Source organism: Acanthaster planci, linkage group LG07, assembly GCF_054643075.1.
Source record: "Acanthaster planci isolate LZ-2023a linkage group LG07, COTS_SCS, whole genome shotgun sequence".
In the NCBI taxonomy this organism is placed as follows: Eukaryota; Metazoa; Echinodermata; class Asteroidea; order Valvatida; family Acanthasteridae; genus Acanthaster; species Acanthaster planci.
The window spans coordinates 19,348,497-19,369,085 of record NC_141783.1 but is presented as its reverse complement, the minus strand read 5'-3'; the positions used below and the strand labels follow the sequence as shown (position 1 = coordinate 19,369,085).

Genomic DNA, 20,589 nt, shown 5'->3' with positions numbered 1-20,589 from the left:
ACACTATTCATTCTGCGGCATTTCGACATGTGGTGTATGGTTGGCGCGAGTACGACATCCAGTTTCGGTTGCGCCAGGCGCGTGTGCCGTCGCGCTCTTGGGCAACTATTGATGCCGAACTTTGGCTGATGCTGCTTGGTGTGCCCGTTTCGCACCAGCATAATTCTCGTCCGTACCAGCAAAGTGAGCGTACCCCTCCACTTCCGCTAACTCCTGAACCGATTCCGGGCCTGGTCGGCGCCCAGTCGCCGGGGTTGGTCAACCTACATGTAACGACTTCAACCGAGGTCAGTGCAATCGCCCCATGTGTCGCTTCGCGCATCGCTGCTCCACCTGCAGGGCATTTGGCCACCCCGCAACCCGTTGTCGGGGAAACTCACAGTCTTGCGTCACAGCACTGGTGCCGGCAGCTGGCAGCAACTCCGGAAAACTAAATAGTATGCTCCCTTTTTTGCGGGCTTACCCTAATACTCAGGACCTCCCACATCTTGCAAGAAAGTTTTTGTGCAGTTTCCGGGTAGGCTATTCAGGTCCCAGGGTTAGTACCTCTGCTCGTAATTCTGCATTTGCTCAGAAACATCCCAACAAGAACGAAAAATTGTTGAAAAAATTTAAACGCATATCCAGTAAACCCAGTTTTAAAAGAACGATTACTTTTAAAGAATGCGACATGACTTATATCAAAATGTACAAGACCAGAGTAAAGCTAGACAAACCAATTAATGCGGGGTTGCTACACTAGAGTTATCAAAGATGCTCACGAAAAGCCGTTACAACGACCAAATAGGCTTATTTTACACTGACACAGACAGTTTACTAATAGAGATCCAAACTGACAACGTTTAGAAAGACCTTTTGCAAATTAAAGATCAGTTTGATCTGAGTAACTATCCCAAAGACCACCACTTGTACGACCCTACCAACAAAAAAGTCAATGGGAAATTTAAAGACGAATTTGGCGGGGCAATCATTTCAGAAGCCGTTTGTATCAGACCCAAGATGTATTCAATCAAACTCGCCAATGACACTGAACTCAAAAGCCTAAGGTGTTACAAAGCTCGTCACCGATTACGACCTATGTCACGAGTCTTACAAAGACTGTTTGTTAAACGAAACGCAGTTCATAAACGATCAGTGTCTCATACGGTCATATTGACATCAGCTTTATACGATCGTTCAAAAAAATTTATCGTTGCATTCACTCGACACAAAACGATACATTTTAACCAATGGGATATATACGCTGGCATTTGGTCATAACCAAATATCGGAAGAAGGCGGCAACTCGGTATTTTCTGGCACCACTTGAAGTTCTTCTCTAACGAAAGAACGTTTGGGTCCGTCTAGCAAATAATACAAAGTAGGCCCGTTTTAACTTTTTTACCACCGACCCGTTTAAACTGGCTCGTGCAATTTTCTACTTGATACACGTCAATGCTTCAAACAGGATAGGTCGCTCTTTTAACGGTACCACCTTCCTGTTCACCGGGGTAATACAGGTAGCGAACAACAGCGTTTGGAGGTAATTCATGCCGTTTGCTTCCTCTTTTTGGGGGGACGGGCTTTTTTTTCATTTAACGCTTTTACGACTTGGGGCAACCTTGTGACCCGTTCCACGCATACTGATGACAAAACAAACGTTCGGCCAAAGTTATTACTTTGTTCAACTATTCCCTGCGACCGATGAACACCGGGTTCACCCACTTGAATTTCAATTTTGTTTTTGAACAAGACTTTTTAAAACTCGCCTTTAAATTCCGACCCCGAGTCTTTAGGCCAAGTCAATGGAGACCTGTCATAACTCCGTTTTATGGCTTCTGTAACTTGATTTGCGGTTTTACTCGTATCTAGAAGCTACGTCCACTACGGTCAAAGCGTACTTGTAAGTTTTTCTTTTAACTCGGTCCCACGGTAAATATAATACATCCATCTGATGCGCATCGTTGGGTTTGACTGATTCTGGTAAAGTAGTTGGCCTGGGTATATAACCGAGAGCGGGTAAATAAATTTGCCAGACGACCTGTTTTTTCAACCACCCTCTCACTGCGCTTTTGTCTGCGTCAGTCTTTTGATGTAAATGATCTACGGCGCTTTTTCCTTTCCGATAGCATTGTGAACTATAAAACAGTTTTGAAAATTCTTTCTCCGTTTAAATAAAGTTAACCATACCGGTAGACCAATAAACCCGACCAACGCCGTTCCTCCGACAATCCAAACCAATAGATGGATTTCACATTAGCGCCGTCTACGCATATATCTGCATCGAAACCGAGGCTTTCTGTGTTAAACTTCGTCACACCCGCCTGCTGAGTCGACAAATTACATGCAGTCCCCGGTTCGTAAGTGTGATACCACTTCAGTTTAAACCACGCCCACTGCACAAGATACACGGCCATCGCAGGTACGTTAGTTCGCGGTAAATTGTCATTGTTTTTTCTTGTGATTTCACGTGACTTAACTCCTTACTTTCAATCGTCTGATCGTATTAAGAATTGAAGCTGACACATACAGCCTCGTTTTCAAACGCGGAGGTGCGCAGATCGACGCTAAAAGCGTCGTATTGGGATCTCCTATTCTCTAACTTTCTGATCTTCTGCAGATCGTAAAAATCGGACAACTTGGGCTCTGGCGGCAACGGCAATACATTTTCCCGTTAGTTCTGAATAAACGCGTAACGCTTCGTCTGCATAGACGAATTCCAGCTGACTCACGCGTTCTTGTTTCATACGTTAATGGGGCAAGAACTTTTACAAATCAAAGACTAGTTGGCAGAATTGCAAACCTACTATGTAAATATTGAGGTCATGCTTGGTGATATGCGAGCCGATACAGACCACATTGGTGACAAGCTGGCAGAAATGCAAGCCGAAACTTTTTGTAAGAAAATTCAGTTGACTAAACGCGAATGCACGTTTTTGGCGACAGGTGTGTCGTTGATTGTTTTATCTTTCATATTTGGGATTTTGAAATAAACTTTATAAGTTATAAAACCATTAAATTATAAAACATTCTATAATAAAAAGACAAGACAATGGCAAGCCAACAATACACAAAGCAATTAAATCCAAACCGCCAGCTCAAAGTGCCTCGAGCTATTAAAGGCGAAAGACGCGAAGTTGGGGGGGAACGACGTCGTTATGCCAGGTACCGCCAAGTTAGCTTTCAAATTGGAACAAGACAGCGGTTCAGACGAGGATAGAACCGTATACAACAACGTCGCGGGTAATCTAATTACAGAACTAGACGTTAGTTTACAAGGCAACAAAATTGTGAGTTATTGAGACGCATACGTCTTTCACAATTTTAAAGACAATTGGTTGCCCTCGACGCAAACTAAAACCATGGCTTACTTTGGAATAGAAAGGGAAAATGTGGCTAAATTGAGATTAGGCGCAGCGGACACGAGCTTTGACGTTAGCTTTGACCAAGCGCTTGAAGAAAAGAATGTGGTACCAGACCTAGAGCAGGATCGATTAAAACATCATCTAAATGACGTAAAGTTTAGTAAGTTGGTTCTTATGACAGAACCACCAGTTAGCTGGTCGTTGTTGTACACTAATTACAGCTTGTTATTAAAATAGTTGCTCAACAAAATTTAGCTATAAATAAAATCAACAAATAAACAAAACAAAGCTGCAATACGTTCAAGTAGTTGTAGAGATTGTTACTGCAATAAACCTGACCTTTTACACGTACGAGTACCGAAGCGTCAAATTAGCGTTTAACAAAATAAAAAACCGTATCATAAAATGGAAGACATCAAATCAATATTGAGCGCAAAACCAGAATCTACTTAAGTTTCTGAACCCAAACCCAACGTCAAGGATAGGTTTTGCTCTGTAGTGGCCTCGGGCGAGTCCAAAAAGTACCTGGGATAAGAGTACACCGTCAAAGACATAGAGGCGCTTACAAGCTGAACAAGAGAAATTATTTAACCTTTACGAACTTTGATTCGGACAGGAAATTGCTAAAACATTGGGCAATTCGATTCTAAGTCTGTATGTGCGACTTTTAGGCATAGCTACGCCTATCGGTATTTTGGGTTACATCGTTGATTTAAAACTAGAAGATGATTTAACCAAAGTGTTAGTCAAAGTATGGAACATTAACTCAGTGTAATTTGCTACAAGTACGGCGCTTACCTGTCGCCTTTGGTAGCAACATTAATTACAACAAAACATTTAGCCATCAATAAAAATGCGTCTATTGTAAAAGAAGATGTCGACAGAAGAGAAACAACAACTACCAGCCCCACCATCGAGTCCAGTCAAGAGCCCAGTCAAGACTCAACTTCAGGCAGTAACCAAGAGTAAAAATCCTAAACGGATAGAACCGGGCAATGTTTAGCAGAACATAACAAGCGAACGAAACAGCAATTAGCTAGGTTAAAAATAAACGATAATTCCGGGGCAGAAACCGAAACTAGCACAGAAAGTAAGATCTACACCAACTGCATGGATAATAGAAATTTGATTTAGGCAGACTATTAATTGGCGCGTTGGCTCTCGCTTTGTTCGAAAAAAAAAACCTACGGTAAACCAAGCGCCGGCCGTTCAAACAACAGCTTCTTCCAAGACTGCATCCATTAAATCAACAGCCAACACGGAAGAAATTTTAGACATGAAGTAATAAAAAAAATCACTATGTAATAAGACAATGAGTAACACAAACATTAAAGTAAACGTAATTGCGTATCACGGTGCTGTAGTCAGTATCATTTCCATGAGTTACGCCATGCTGGATAAAAAGCTACTAAAATTAAACTAACCGATTTGGATAAACTCAGCGTGGAAGACGCAGCTAAAATGACTGCCATAGCTAGTGGCGCGCTAATGCCCAAGGTTAGCTCGTGGCGAAAGGTACCAGTATATTGCCAGCCAGTTTGTCCGACAGGTAAAAAACCTGTTTATTATAAAAGAAAATGGCAGAAGGTGGATTTGACTCGGAAGAGATATCTCTGTTGGATGAAGGGGGAGAAGAAGATCAAAACGATTTAGCATTTGAAGATGATCAAAATCTGGAATGGGACAATAGCACTGATACAATGCAACAAGAAACGACGTTTGTAGAGGTCCAAGGACTAGACATGTAACATTTAAGGGCCGAGTTAGTTGAAGATAAAATGAATGACTTTTATGACGCGATGCAAAACTTAACGGGGTACGAGCCAATAGTTAGAGACCCCAACGCCTTTAATCTCGGCAATAAAGACCGTCCACATGTAAAGTTTGAAGGTAAAAAGGTTTTATTGACCCGAGAACACGACAATAGTAGATTTATTAGTTTAAACACCATAAAAAGTAAAACAAATACAGATTTTATAAGACGCGTTTTAGGTTTTAGAAATTGTTACCGGTAAAACAAAACAAGAATAACAAGAAGTGTTTCATAAACTTTCACAATTTAATCCCGACAGCATTCCATTGAGAGAACTCCCTCGAATATCACATCGAGTAAGTGACATAGTAAAAGACCTTACTCGCGATGGAGAAGCGCAAACTGAAGGGTTACACTATAGAGAACTCGTCGCATTGGACAATCGTTACAGACGGTAAACGGAGAGCTTGTATCAAAACAGGGCAAGTTGGACGTGTTGGAAGAAAATATTCAACAAGTCCAAATTGAATTAGAGGAAGCGCAATCAGAAGGAGAGCGTGCGGAAATCAAGAACAGTTGGACGAAATACGAAATTATTAATAGAAAGACCGACCAGATTAGAACTCAAATCAATCGCATCAAAGAAACGATTAACGCAATAATTGATGGCAATTTGACTTTACGCCAAAAAGTCGGGTGCTTTTCAGAGAAAAAGGCTTCACAATTGCGAGCATCTTGACTGCTTTTAGTTTAGCCATCAGTACGATTGTGTTAAGCGTCGTGGCTGCTGCCAGAGCTGCTGGTACTACATCACCTAATGTTGAACCTGAACCCCCAGCTCCAAAACCTGGACCAGCATCTAAAGGGGGCATTACAGACTGGATCAAAAGAAAATTACAAAATTTAGCGAATGTGCTTCGAAAATTCGGCTTATCTGCTTTGGGCGCTTTGCCTGGGATTATTGGAAGCGTGTTGAGTTGGTTGTTTTATGTAGCGAGTAAAGCACTCGTTTGGATTGCCAGCAACGTTTGGACTTCATTTGTAAATTGGGTTAAAAAAATTAACCCAATCATTGATTAACAATGATCGGGGATTTTTTTTTAATAAATGCCTCTTACTTTTTGGTTAACACTTCATAAGCTATAAATCCAAGTCCAGCGACTGCAATAGTCCCCACCGTTAAAGATAGTTTTTCTTCGTTGTGAATATCGAGCGGTTTCTTTTCTTCTGGTTCTTTTACTTGAATGGGTAAAATAGGTTTTGGTGAGGGCTTAATACAAGGGGTAGAAGTTAGTTCAGGTTCTGGTTCTTCTGGATCGGCAAAATCATCAGATGCTACTGTACCAGGTTTTGAATTACAATTTAATGATGGAACGTAACCCGTTTTCATGCTGCTCGTTGGGATTTGTAAATTGTTGTTGTATCCTTCAAATGTACCAATACGTAGGTCCATATCTGACGGTACGAGATACAAACCAGACGCGACTACAAAATTAAGAGGCGTTTTCGCATATTGCAGCGAATCTTGGAACTGATTAATACTCTGTTGTAAATTTGGCTCCGAGTTAATCAAAGATCCACGATAGTTATAAATTGCTGTTGGGCGTGTAATCCTGTTCCAGGTGCTAATACGCTGGGTCATTGTTTGAGCTTGTTTGTAAATAAGGTTTGGAACGAGTCTACCTCTATGCAAATTCAATAACTTACCGACTTCTTTGCCCAATCGCTATCTTAGATTTTCATCTGTCACCATAATTGTAACTATAAATTGGAGTCTCAGTGAACTTTAAAACTTACACCCGGAATGGCGTTTTAAATAAAATCAAACCACTCTACGTTATAAAACCCTGGTGGAATGACTATACCCCCGCGATCTACACCTTGCAAACAGTCTCCGGGCATTTCTCTCTTATGCAACAGGCGCATGATCGGGACATTATTTAAACCCGTAACTAAAGGAGCATACCTGCTTGAATTAAAAGTATAAGATAAATTAGAGTGTCATGTATCTCTTTATCTGCTGCTTCAGCTTTTATTTCTCTTAATCTTAAATGTTGATTTCTTAGCCTAAGTATTAGATTATGGAGGTCAGTTATTTTTTGGCTAATTGAGGCGTCAAATTCATCTAGATTTCCCGCCTCATAAGCTTGAATATATTCTCTTATTACGTCATAAAACAAAACCAAAATGTAATTCTGAGAATGGAACTGTAAGTTCATGTACCTCTACAACATCCATATTGATAGGTTTTACCTCAGCATGTTCTGTTGTGGCTGATGGTGGCAGTGGGTCAGGTATTTCACGCTTTTCGGCATCGGCAATATTCATAATAAATTGTAAGGAAATATGCATCCTAAATAACACTTATCATAATATATTCAAAGAACAGACGTTTGATCGCCCGCCATCGTTACAAGAGGCCATTATAATTGCATTATAATCAATTAAGGTTGATTAAAACCTTCATTTACATTACATTCTGTACATTACAGAAAAACGCAAACCATTCATGTTACAAGTATGCAATGTGCAATTATCATATAACGCCTTGTCAAGACAAGTAAGGATCTACGGACAATGTAACTGCTATCCAGTGAACAAAATGACAAAAATGTGCAAAAAAAGGCTATAACAGTTTGCTCAAACTTACGGTCTGCCGGCAGATATAATGCAAATTGCTCCTGGAGCCTACCGCCGGTTTAAGACCTGGCCATCGGCGTCTTAAGTTATTATTTTCCGGAGGGGAAAAGCAAAAAGAAAGCTTTGAGTAGCTACATCGCACAAAGAAATAAATACCAAGATTTGTATCCTGCTTATACATAAGTACAGCATAATGATGTATTGCGGAATTAAATATAATGAAAGTAGCGGTATTCATTACTAACCCTAGTGCTCCTCGATGAGTTAACACTCCACATTAATTCCTTTTGGTGTGACTTAAGGGTCTTTTCTTCCTGGCAAGAAGAGGCGGCCCATAAGGGCCTGGATCCTTGGAAAATCAGCTGGTTCTATGCTATTTCCATTAGAGGTGACACGTTCATTTAAAACAATTACATCTGCTTCGGATAGATGGACAAGAATCTTTACTTTGTTACTAGTCGCGTATTTTCTGCCAAATGAATGCAAATTCAACCTAACTACAGAAAACAAAGCGCTATTTTCAAAGCTCTAATTTCTTAGCCGCTATTTAATGAAAATCGCGGTAACTTGACTTCAATTCGAAGGACGGAAAAAATAGATCTGGCACTGAAAGGTACTTTGGCAATGTTTAGATTTCGGGATTTTTTTTAATTTCAATTTCTGTCTGTTGTTAAAAGGTTTACCTCAACAAGCATTCAAGGGTACGATATGTAAAAAGACATGTAAACTATCTTAATTACCACCACCGATGTCAACCTGGAAAGTAGCATTTAAAACGAAGGCGTGCGTCTACAGATGTATGCCATTTAAGGGTTATTTATCGTTATTTTTGTCTCACTCCTGGAATGGCGTTGAATTGGGAAAGCAAATTCGTGTTTTGTCATTCATTTCACTGGTGTAATCATTCAATTTTGTCAATGATATAAATTTGTATACGAAGCACTGGCCTTAATCCAATTAACAAGGGAAAGTCACATAATAGTGAGTTATTATGCCTGATTTCTTCGGCCAACTTTTTTCTTAGTCGATCTTGAATCACAACAAAAATGATGTCCAAATAACTGCTAATTCAAATCATCATACCAAACAACACACTGTATGACGACATCAAATGATTAAATCGGTAAAATGGATGACAATTTTTTTTTACTTTTCTGGTTCAACGCCATTCCGGGAGTGAGACGAAAATGATGATAAATAGGACGAATAAGTGTGGTTTGTTTTCGTGATTTACAATGCCCTGAGAGTGAAATCTAGCGGTGTTACGTCGAAATTGAAATCAACATTTAGGGCGAGTGACCCCTCTTTGACGAAATTAAACTTCCGTTTCAGCAATTTGGAATGAAAAAATAAAAATCCCGAGACATGCACATTATGAATCTTTAAAATATACTTACACACGTTTAAAAAATTTTAATTTAAAAACTAAAGAATAAAAATACAAATACGTGAACACGTACTGCAGCTGACTTGCTTGGGCACAGCTCATCGTTAAGTATCTTGGAGTCAGCTGAAGAAGACATAGTCTTTTCCTTCGATGAGATGTAGAGAAGCTAGGTTGCTCTCAAAACTACCACCTGTAAGGTCCTGATTGTCAAAGCACAGTACAGAATAAAGACATACTGAATGCAAATTTTAAGGTTTAAAAACAGCTTAAGTCTCGTTTTTATTTGAATGTAACCTACATACCTCGTTTTTATTTGAATGTAACCTACATACATGTATACGGATCTCCTCATTCTCCTGATGAAAAATGAACATGCTCATCTTCGCAAGAGCAAACTCAAACACGATATACACAGGATGAATTCAAAACAGAACATACATGTACATATGTAGTACCTGCCACAGAGTTGCCGGCGGCAAACATGTCAAAAAATAAGCTACACACGATTTTGTGTAAGCTTCTCTCAACAGATTTTTTTCCGAGCAAAATTACAATTCATAAATTCTTTTGGTCTGATTTTAGACAGATCTTTCATCTCAACAGCAATGCTACCCCCCACGGAGAAATTGCAAAAGCATGCCTGGGAGGCTATATTATAACCCCCCCCGGCATCCTCTTTTATAATGAATAACTGGGCTTACAATGCAAGGCTTTCAGTTTGTCTGCTAAGAAAATGCTCTTAAAGGTACCCTCGATTTGCTTTAGCTGGGAATGGTGACCATGCACAGAGATGGTCAATACCAGTGGAATAAAATATTTAAGTTTTTATGCTTGCAGCAGTGTACCTAGCTGAAATATATGGGAGGGCAAGGGGGGTGTACAAATCATTTCAAGGGGCAGTGGGTTGCATGTATAGCTTTGTGTTCATTTCAAGAATTCAAAATGATCCCTTGGGGAAGCAATGGCTTTCACTGATGGGAACATGGTTTTCCCCTCTCCGTATTTTCACCATTATGCATGATTCCCAGTAACAACTGTGAGAAGAAGAAATACAATTTCCAGATGACAATGAAACCTTCTCCTGCAGGCACTCTTGGAGACCAACATACGTACCATTTTGACACAGATGATGATAGGTGGCCTGGCTTTGCTAAAATGAATGATGGGAACTCGTGGCTTGGGAATGGCCTGGTTGGCAAAAAATAAAGATTATATTGACTGCTGAAGGAAAGACACCCCTGCAAAAATGCAGAACTATATTTAGTTTCAATTAACTGAAAAGCCATAGATGTAACACTGAAGCATGGCAGTAATGGAGAACAGAATTTTCTTATGTTGTTACTACCACTTCTTAAAACCATTCACTGAAAAGTATGAACATTCACCCTGTAACTCGTTTTGAATCATGTATACATGTACACGTAGTTTGAATTTGTATTTGAAATATCCATATTTGTGACAACTTCGATCAAAACACTGGCATACTAATTGTTACTTTCCATTTTGTTCAACTACGAATTGAGCACAACCAGCCAGAACATATACCTCGCTCTCTTCATATATGTAGACACCCTTTTCTATTTTCTTGACGTCAACGTCACAAAACTGGGCCACCTGTGATAACAGAATAGAGTTTGTGAAGGTTTTAGAAATTTCTTCACGAGGGTGAAATACCTGAAATACTCTCAAAAAGGTGCATGTACGGTCCACCATATGCCATGTATGTCTTATGTTCATTTGAAGCAACAAAAGTGCTTAAAATCTAAAGAATGGTGCTTTACAATTAACTTTATGAAGTTTGAGATCGGTGAATTCTGTATATTGCAAAAAAATAATTTCAAACCACTGACAAAATTAGACAGTCTGTTATTGCAGCGACTGATTTATGTTGAGACTTCATTTTTGGATGCTAACATTAACACTTCATATTTGTCTTGCTCAACATGATTTAACAAATAAGGGCAAAAGGTAAGGCTTATCTCAGCTGATGCAGGCCTCTTAATTCCCTTTTTGTTTAGAAATGCAAAGTGTTGTGAGTTAAAGACCTTGGCTATTGACATATTCATCGGCCTTACAACTAGTAAAAAGCCTCTCTCAAACTGGGGGGTTTGTCTATCTCTTCAATGCGGTCCACGACTTTGCAATTACTGTACTTATGGGGCCTGTATGTGGGGGCTTGATGTTTTGACCAAATTTGAAGACTCCTGTCTATGTATACAGTTTGCTGCATCTATTATACAAATGGAACTCCTAAATAATGACTCAGCCTCTGTTGGAAAACCTATGGCAAAGACAGAAGAGCTTGAGTGTGCCTCTTTCCATTCTCCCAGAAGTCCTGCAATGTAACAACTGCTGATTAAAAGCACCTGCAAACTTGCCCGCACTGGAAGCTTTAGTTGGCGAGTTCGAGGGAATAAATTTAATGGACATCTGTACTCATAAAAATCTGGAATACGAGCAGGGGTTACAGGTAACACCACCGCGAAGCTGAAATTTTATTGGTAGCTACAGATGCTGCAGGGAAGGCTGTCTTTCCCATAGTCTGACTTTGTCCTCAAGAGCAAATCATGAAGATTGCAGGGCCAACTGGAATAAGCTGATTGGAAAATTCCAATCAGATGACCCACATGTCAGAGGTCACAGAGCCAACAACAACTACTAGACTCAAAATCTGCATGAAAACGAGGACAATGAGTCTCAACCATGACGCCACTGCACTGTCAAAACTCACATTTGATGTGTACCTTTTCCTTATTATGCTCGCTGAGGCTCCGATAGAACCTCCGGCCCTGTTTCCCAGCATTCCAAATGGTAAAGGAGTCCCAACAGCTTAAGACCCGCTCCTCAAGTGCCTTCATTCTGATATTCCATATTGACTCTCTAGAGGGTTAAAAGAGAATGGTGTAAGTCATCCTGTTTTGTGATCACTCATCTTGGGACAGTAGGTAGGCCAGCAGGCATCTTCCAAACCCAAAAGGAGTCAATTAGCTTTGCACTGGTATATAGGGTAATTAGGCAGCATCGTAATTAGTGGGCTATGACTCGGAATTATCCATGTACCTATGGCAGCCGCTGGCTGACGGCTCCAGTCACTTTGCCACTAGCATGACTTCAATGCAGCCATGAGGTTGCCACTTGGGCGCCAGATGGATATACAATAAGAAAGATTGGTCCAGTTTCTCTACGACAGAAAGCGCTGTCCGTTTCTTTCTGTGTCACTAGTACCGAATTACTTGTGAACATGGTCCATACTGATGTTGGACTTGGCCAATTAAAGAAAGGAAGTGATCCACTTACTGTGAGACTGAATGAGTGGCAGCGGCTGGGTGGTATCGGTACATGAGAAGGCAATGGTCAACTCGGAAGACCTTCCCACCTAGGCGTAAATGCTCAAGGAAGAAAAGCAGGTCTTCAGGTGTCCCCTGAAAACAAACAGAGATTTTCTGAGGGCAAAACAGTTGGCATAAGTTTTATTCATGTTACTGATAATATTTTGGTGACTTGTCGCGATGCTTCATTTTAAAACCACTTGCAGGATGGCTACACAAATCAATTTTTCAGTTCTGTGACCAATTATAAACCAGCCTTAAAAATGCTATGTACCTTGCCATGCTCATTAAATGCACCCACTCTGTCAAATGTTTCCCTCGAGCAGAACCATGTAGGCATGATAACAGTTGGCCCATGAGCTGTGTAGACCTGAAAAGAAATTGATTTCTCGTAGTTGTTTGTAATTTCCTTGCATTTTAATCCATGGAAGCACTTACAACTAACCTCTTAGGCAGTGATGATGAACCAAACGAACAGCCAAAAAAGATATTCTTACCATCTAGCAGCCAAGATCATAAGCAGATGAAGGCAACAATTTAGGAAAGAAATAAACAAACAAAACCAATCTGTCATGCTTTTTTAGGGGCAGGAGGACCGAATAGTTGGCCAGATACATGAAATATTTGAGAGAATTGTGCCTTTGATGATAAAGGCATGAAATTTTGTACACAGTCACTCTGCATCCTACAAAAGACATTGGCTATAAGGCCACTGCAGATTTGCCCCTTGACACCAATGACGGCCATTTTACAAAATGGTTGCCATTGTCATAGGACGCATGTGCAAGGGCCCTATAACCAGATATCTTTCGAAAGACCTTCTTTTACTCTCTGTTAAATTTCATGCTTTTATCATCAAAGTCACAATTTCTGCACCTACCTGTATCTGCTGTACTAAAATAATGGCTGTGGACCGATCAACAGCTTTGGTAGCATTTCTGACCCTGACTGCATCACAATTTCAAAACCCTGCCGATCGGTTGATCTACAAAGGGACAGAGGGGGCCCATAGCTCAAGGTATTCCTTTGCAAAACTGCCCTTGACTCAGCTCTGATTGGTTGGCACACAGAATCAGCTCACATCTGGACGGGCAAATTCGTTTGGCAATACTGAGCACCAAATACATGTAAGTAACTGATTATCCTACTTCACCTGTGTCATCAGCTGTTCCTGATTAATGGAGTTGGCCCACTTTGTGTATCGCTCGGTTGAACCTGCCGGTACTCTGTAAAATTGGCAACCAGTTATCTGCATTGAAAGGTACATGGGGTGGAGCATTTTATTCGTGGGATGAATTTTGTACAATATGACAAGCAGGTGTTGAAGCCAAGTGGATTACATTCAATTTACTTGGTTTCAACAGCTGCTTGTCTAATTAAAGTGATCAGAACATCCCTTTTCTACTCACCGTGAATGGCCGAATAACTGTGGCAGCCAACTGCATTTCAATGCGACGACCGTCCATCACATCATCCTGGGCTCAGGTAAAAACATACATGTAACCTGTTAATGCACAGGCTATGCCTTATTCCCTGTGCAATGAATAGACAAATGTTAGAAAAATACCTTCAAAGACTAATAACAAGACATTGGGAAATGTCATTACATGTATAAAAAAAATTAAGTGTAAAATACACACCAAATCTCATTACAAGCCGCAACTGTCAAATTTAGAACTGTACAAAAACTGCTCCAAGGTGTGACCAAACAGGTCATGCTGCAACAGAACTGTAATACCCCAAGCTGCTGTACACGTGAGCTGGTGGCATAGCTAGGATTTTCACAATGGAGGCAAGAGTGGGGAGGCCGGATGTCAAATGTAAGATGGGGTGTCAAATGAAAGTTTTTCCAACAACTTTCAATGTTTTTCTCAAATTTCAGGTGACAGGGCGGGGGATAATGGAATGGATAACAATGTTGCAAGTAGGCATGGGCCCTACACCCCCCCACTATGCTGATGAAGAACAATTGTGTTTATCTCTGTTTCGACCGATATGAGTGAACTCAAAATATCTCCACTTCCACAAGGGATACTGTTCCATTGCAGCTGATTGCCCAGCCAATGCCGGTACCTAGTCCTGGTGGCCAACAGGCAAGTGGATTGTCAAGAAACTCAACATATGATCTGCTAGGCTGCACTTTTGGATTTGAACATCTGATCCGACGACTATGCTGACAAAGTATGAACCCCCACAGTGATTGAACAGAAGGTTCCTCATATAATATATTTCTGTTAAACTTACTGCATCCAGGAAACACAGGAAGGTACCATGGCTCTGGAGAACAGCTTGGTTTTTGGCATATCCAACTACAAAATAGTAAGCAAGACAACAAGGCTTTTAGGAATGAACTTCCCAAAGCTAAATAGCTTAATTTGACTAAACTGCATTATCAAAAGAGCAAAGTCCTACCAATACAGGGTGTCCCAGAAAAATAAGCCCTGAGGAAAGGGGTTAATATGCCCAAACCATGAGATATGATTATAATGCATAAGGATCTCCGAAAAGTAGAAGCAGTATTCTTTCTAATGATACCTTGATGGTATCCCTCCTGTCATGCATGACTGAACAGCATTGTCTTGAAAATGGGGCATCCGATATCTCATGGTTTGGGCATATTAACCCCTTTCCTCAGGGTTTGGTTTTTCTGGGACACCCTCTATTACTAAAAGTTTAAAACCAAAACACCTGAAGATGAACACAGCATATTTCTGAAGGCCTGAAACTGAGTTTTCAAACAAGTTACAGCTGCACTCTTGGCATGCTTGCAGATGTTTGAACAAAAGGATAAAGAGCATTGTGAGCGGGTATCAATAAACAAAGTAATCAAACTACATGTACCTTTGGAAAGTTTGTTAAAAGGTTGAAGTTCACAGCCCAAAACATCTACGGTGCATGTAGCTTACTAACATTTTGGTTTCAATACAGTGACAGCTGTGAAGTCATGACAGTGAATAAAACCTGGGCCCCCTTATGATGAAAGAAAATGCCCTTGTGCATCTTCAGGGATTGCATTAGATGGCAAGTGCTTTTATATTCTAAGGGAATAAATATGAGCTTGTCTTAAACGTGTGTTTACGACCGGCTCAGGAGAATGGATGACTATTGCAGATTGGGCTATATGACTGGCTCAGGACAATGGATGTGACTATTGCGGCTCGGGCTATCAGTGTTCACTTTCCCGAACTGGTCTTAAATGTTAGTTTACCGGCCAAGCACATATAAATTCCAATTCATGAATACCATTTGCAGAGTCAAAAGAAGTCAATACAGAATTGATTTCCAAGGATTTTGTTATGATGGGATGCCTGCCTGTGCTGATACGGATTTCGAATATTACAGAACCATTTTTCATGGAGTTTCGTTTGATAAAGTCATTATTGCCCCTATGTCTTCTCACCTCCTTTCGGCTGTTTATCATTGTGTCCACCTGTCACAATGACAATACCAGAGGCTTCGAGTCTGGGCTTCCATTTGTCTAGGATGTCACCAGACCTATCCTGGCAAATGCAGGAAAAAAAGAAGGAAAAAATGAACTTAGTAAAACTACAGCACTGTTGCAATTACTGACTGCCCCCGACGGATTTTTGAGTACGGCTTTTGATCTTTCTTTCTCCCCAACAGCATGTTGAATGAGCCCAAAGCTGCATTTGCTCTTGAATTTGCCCAACCTGACATTAAAAGTTGGATACACTAAAGGACCGGCATGACTAGTGGCAATGTGGGTTTGAACACTGTTAGGGAAAGTAGCGAAAATGTCCCTTGGGCAATACTACAAAAACGCTCATCTACCCTGAATGTGAAATAAGTAAATGCTGTGAGGTTGGAGCACAGAGTATGTCGAACTCAACCTGCTGAAGAAAACTGAAAATAATGGGATAATGACTGTGATGCCATTTGTGTGTCTATGCTGTAAAATTACCAAAATTTTATAAATACTTGGCAGCATTCAAGTGTTTGTTAACAATGATCTTTTCCATTTTTACGGCTGATAGACTGTGAATGACTGAAAAAAATTACTCAAGCTATGATATGACTTTAATATTAAGATGCAGATCTAGTGTTTACAAAAGGAAGACGCCATACATTTACAACAGGGTCAGGGTCCGGGTGTATATTTCTAGCACTAATTACTCAATGCTGGTATGCTTGGTAAATTTCCACAAATATTCCGATAATACAACATGATTGATGAATTGACAGGAACTGTACCATGAGCCTGAAATTTTATTAGTTAATGCATAAAGTGTTACCACAAAAAAAAAACCGCTACATGTAAAAGTAGGCCTACATCTTGGAAAGGTAGGCCTATACACATGTACACGTAGATTTCGCTTCATCACTACTCACTGTGCATGCATCTAGGAAGGTAGACAGCTCCAGAGAGCCACTAAATTGTTGGTCGAGTACAGACTGAAGACACTCATCCAGCCAAGCATCAGCATTATGCACAGGCAGGATGATAGACTGAGGGAAAAAGATTGAAATACCAAACATGGAGGACCAGGAACTGGGTTGTCCACATTTGAAGTGTGTCCATGTACATGCAGAAAATTGCAGGGATGGGGGAAGGTCGTGCATATTCCTTGAGTGTGGGGGGGATATAAGGTAATGCAAACATACAAAGAGTCCTTATCATACCAGTTCCCTTGTACAGTCAGAAAATTTTGATTGGCACGACAGCAACATGAATGGAATTGGTCAAAGTTCGCTGATTGACTCCCCAAGAAATGACATCCCTAGAATGTTCTCCATATTTTACATACACGAACAAGTATTGACGAATGTGTGGCCCTTTCAAGCTTTAGGCCAGAAGTTTTTTCCCCCCAAGTCTTTGTCTGAGAAGACTTTGTTGTCATTTTGCCACTGTTTTTGAACTTGGTGCATGGTAACAGTTGAGATTTTCCTGACACTGGATTACTTTCTCAGATGATACACACCAAAGTCAAAATTTATTACAAAGGAGTACAAAATGCTTGAGCGGATAGGAGTGGGATCCTGTACAGGTAGACCCCTTTATCTAGCCCAGCTATGTACAAGGATATTTACGTACATATCTAAACAAAACAAAGGAAGTGGATATTAAGCTATCAACAGCCATATTTAACTAAATGATATTTTTCCTGGCTAAATGTGGACTGTGCCCTCTTGTACGCCTGAGGCCAAGTGGATTGTGCTTATGTCTACCATAAGCTTGAGAAAGATCCCCCGTTTGAACCCAGCTGACATGGCTGATGACCTTTTCTCATCCCCCGACATGAGGAATTTTCTTCTTTTTTCTTTATAAAATTATTTATGGAAATGATGAGTCGAAAGTGCCTGTTGCACTTTTGACTGTACATGTACAGTGTAGCTCCTGAACCTAAAGAAACCTGCAGAGAGGAGACAATGAGTAGCCGGTACATGTACAATTTTAATGGTGGAAGGAAAATCCAAGAGGAATATTCCGGGTAAAACCCAAGGAATCAGGTAGGGACTGAAAACCGAATCCACATGTACCTGAACCACAGTCACAGCGGTGGAAAGTGAGGGAAAGACTACACCAACCACTACACCAACCAACCTGACTCCATGTTCTTTCCTGATTCATTACTCTGGAGGATTAACATGATTCATATGGGAAACAAGTCCAAATCCCCAAATAAGCATTTTTCCTGTCTCTGGAGCGATAAACCCTACCCCCAGAACTAGTAGGCCTACTGGGGTACCCCAAAACTGTGGGGTTTGATTACTTTGAGAACCAAAAGTCACTACTCCGTCATATTCCATGTCACTTTGAGCCAACATGGTTTACATGGTGTCGTAACGCTACCGGGTTTTGGAATCACATTTTTGTGGTGAAGTGGTTCACAGATGAAAGAAAGCTATTGAATCAAATTTTTCCATCACCAAACCTGATTAATTTATACCTCTTAAAAATCGTGATAACGAAGTTTGAGAGCATGAGATAGAATAGCTTTGAAAAAAATGAGATATTTGCAAACCAATTTCTCGCTTCCACCCGTTGACTGTCGCTCGTTGTTTATCAGACTGTTCAAAAGTACTCTCAACTCTCATGCTCTGAAATTAAACTTTATTAGGCCTATCCTGCTTTTGAAGAGGTATAACTTAATCAGTTTTGCTGACAGGGGAAAATTTGATTTAACAGCTTTCTTACACCTGTGAACCATTTCATCACAAAAATTAGATTACAAAACCCTTATACTATTTTACACCACCATCAGACCATGTAAACTGTGTTGGCTCAAACTTCAAAGTCACACGGACTCATAACCCCACTAGTGTGGCACGGACTGTCACTCTCGATCCATCCTTAGCCACACATCCGTATATGCTATTTCGTGTCAGCATACTGAAAATGTTCGACGCATCCACTTATCATCGTGGGCGCAATTTCTTTTGCACACAGAGATGATCCTTAGCCTCTCCGCATTCTTAGCACCATTCATTGAATGATTTCACTCACGTTGTTCTGGTATTTTCCAGTCTGTTTGCCTTCACCCATTCAATCTCACGGGCTCGCTCTCACAGTCGCCATCTTTAAAATAAGGTTGTTGAACATCACGTCATTTGACCCCTCATCGTCTTGACGGCTGTTCCATGTCAAGACATACATGTATGTAATACACGGACTGAGTGAGCGACAAGATGCTACATCACAGTACATGTACCAATGGGCTGTTCCAAAACTTTGGCAGCAGTTTAGATGTCTTGACATGGAACAGCTGTCGAGATGATGAGGGATCAAGTGACGTAATGTTCAACAACCTTATTTTAAAGATGGCGACTGTGAGAGCGAGCCCGTTAGATTGAATGGATAAAGGCAAAAAGACTGGAAAATACCTCAATAAAGTTAGTGAAATCATTCAATAAATGGTTTTTAGAAAGCGGAAAGGTCAAGGATCATGTCCGTGTGCAAAACAAATTGCGCCCACGATGATAAGTGGGTGCGCTGAAAAATGTTCAGTACGCCGACATGTGTGGCTAAGGACGGATCGGGAGAGGGAGTCGGTGCCACAGTACACTCCACACTAGTAGTGGGGCTAACGGACTCACGGAGTATTCTGAGAAGTCGGGTTCGATGTCCCACGTGGCCGTGGGAACGCGGGAGAAATCGAATCCCACACTGGGGGTAGGCCTACCTCTATGCCTAGGCTCAACAGGTTACTCACCACATCGACTGTCATGAAAGTGTCTTAAGAAAGAAAATAGATCGGAAACTGCCGAAACATCACCCTGGCTTGAGCATGTTGAGTGACTGCACGGCGCCGGCGGTGGTAACCAAATAAATAAGGCGCCCTCTGTAGTTTAAATTAATCCATTTCGGCTGAAAGTAGACTGATTCCCTGTCCAAAGATTCCCCGGCAACTCTAATAATAATTTATTTTGTCTAAATCAACTATGGAAAAAGCTCCATTCTTGAGATACATTTCAAAAAGAAAGGTTGCATTTTGGCACGAGGTTGATCATAAACGTAAATTAACCCTGGGTTAAATGAAACTGGTGGGAACAGACAAACTAGGTTATTGCATCACAACAGGGGTTAAATAAATTATTTGGATATTTCTTTTAATTTTTCCCGGAGGGGAAGTCTTGTAGGCTGAGTGAACCATTTGGTTCTGTGTGAACAAGTCGCGACTACTTGACAGTTCTAGGTGAACCAGCAACTCCATCAGATCATGGAGCTGTGTTTAATAGCTCCATGATCAGATTGAGGTGTCACAGGCCTTTCAAGAGGGTTCTCACGCCCATTCTAGAATTTGCGGGAGCACATGTGCTCCTTCGACAGCTTGGAGATTGACCCCTGCTTCGGGATTCATCGGCTCCAAAGTCAAAGTTTTCACTGACCCAGGAACTGGCAGCAACCTGGACATCTGTCAAGGATATGCAATCTCTAAGGGCGTGGCTATCATCATCGTCACCATTGGACTGACGGGGGTACCTGAAGGGACCGGAATAATTGAGTAGGGATGTAAATATGTTTCCTTCTATTTTTCCCAACGGCCGTGGGGTGTACAATTTTATACACATAGGGATACTGCCAATGTTTAAGGAAACTGTTGGTTGAAATCAGCCAATAATATAAGTGCTGGAATCTAATAAATAGTTACATTTTGTGAAATTACAGAAAAGTTG

General features: G+C 40.8%; 1 protein-coding gene across 4 annotated transcripts; it reads right to left on the bottom strand.

Moving 5' to 3' along the window:
* Positions 1 to 7,105: 7,105 nt before the first annotated feature.
* On the bottom strand, positions 7,106 to 19,727 carry b3gntl1 (UDP-GlcNAc:betaGal beta-1,3-N-acetylglucosaminyltransferase like 1). 4 transcript variants are annotated; one of them, XM_022229261.2, is made up of 12 exons: positions 19,626 to 19,727; positions 16,804 to 16,920; positions 15,854 to 15,953; positions 14,698 to 14,762; positions 13,863 to 13,928; positions 13,607 to 13,702; positions 12,728 to 12,823; positions 12,422 to 12,546; positions 11,869 to 12,004; positions 10,670 to 10,738; positions 10,238 to 10,312; positions 7,106 to 9,324 (listed from the first exon to the last, which is right to left on the bottom strand). In XM_022229261.2, exons 1-12 carry the CDS (start codon positions 19,638 to 19,640, stop codon positions 9,244 to 9,246), a joined length of 1,041 nt encoding a protein of 346 aa, XP_022084953.2. In that variant the 5' UTR covers positions 19,641 to 19,727; the 3' UTR covers positions 7,106 to 9,243. The 4 variants fall into 4 exon arrangements, 3 of the variants coding, with proteins under 3 accessions (XP_022084953.2, XP_022084955.2, XP_022084954.2); XM_022229263.2 differs by having other exon boundaries at positions 15,854 to 15,948; positions 19,626 to 19,642; XR_002597805.2 differs by having other exon boundaries at positions 9,261 to 9,324; positions 11,856 to 12,004.
* Positions 19,728 to 20,589: the final 862 nt, after the last annotated feature.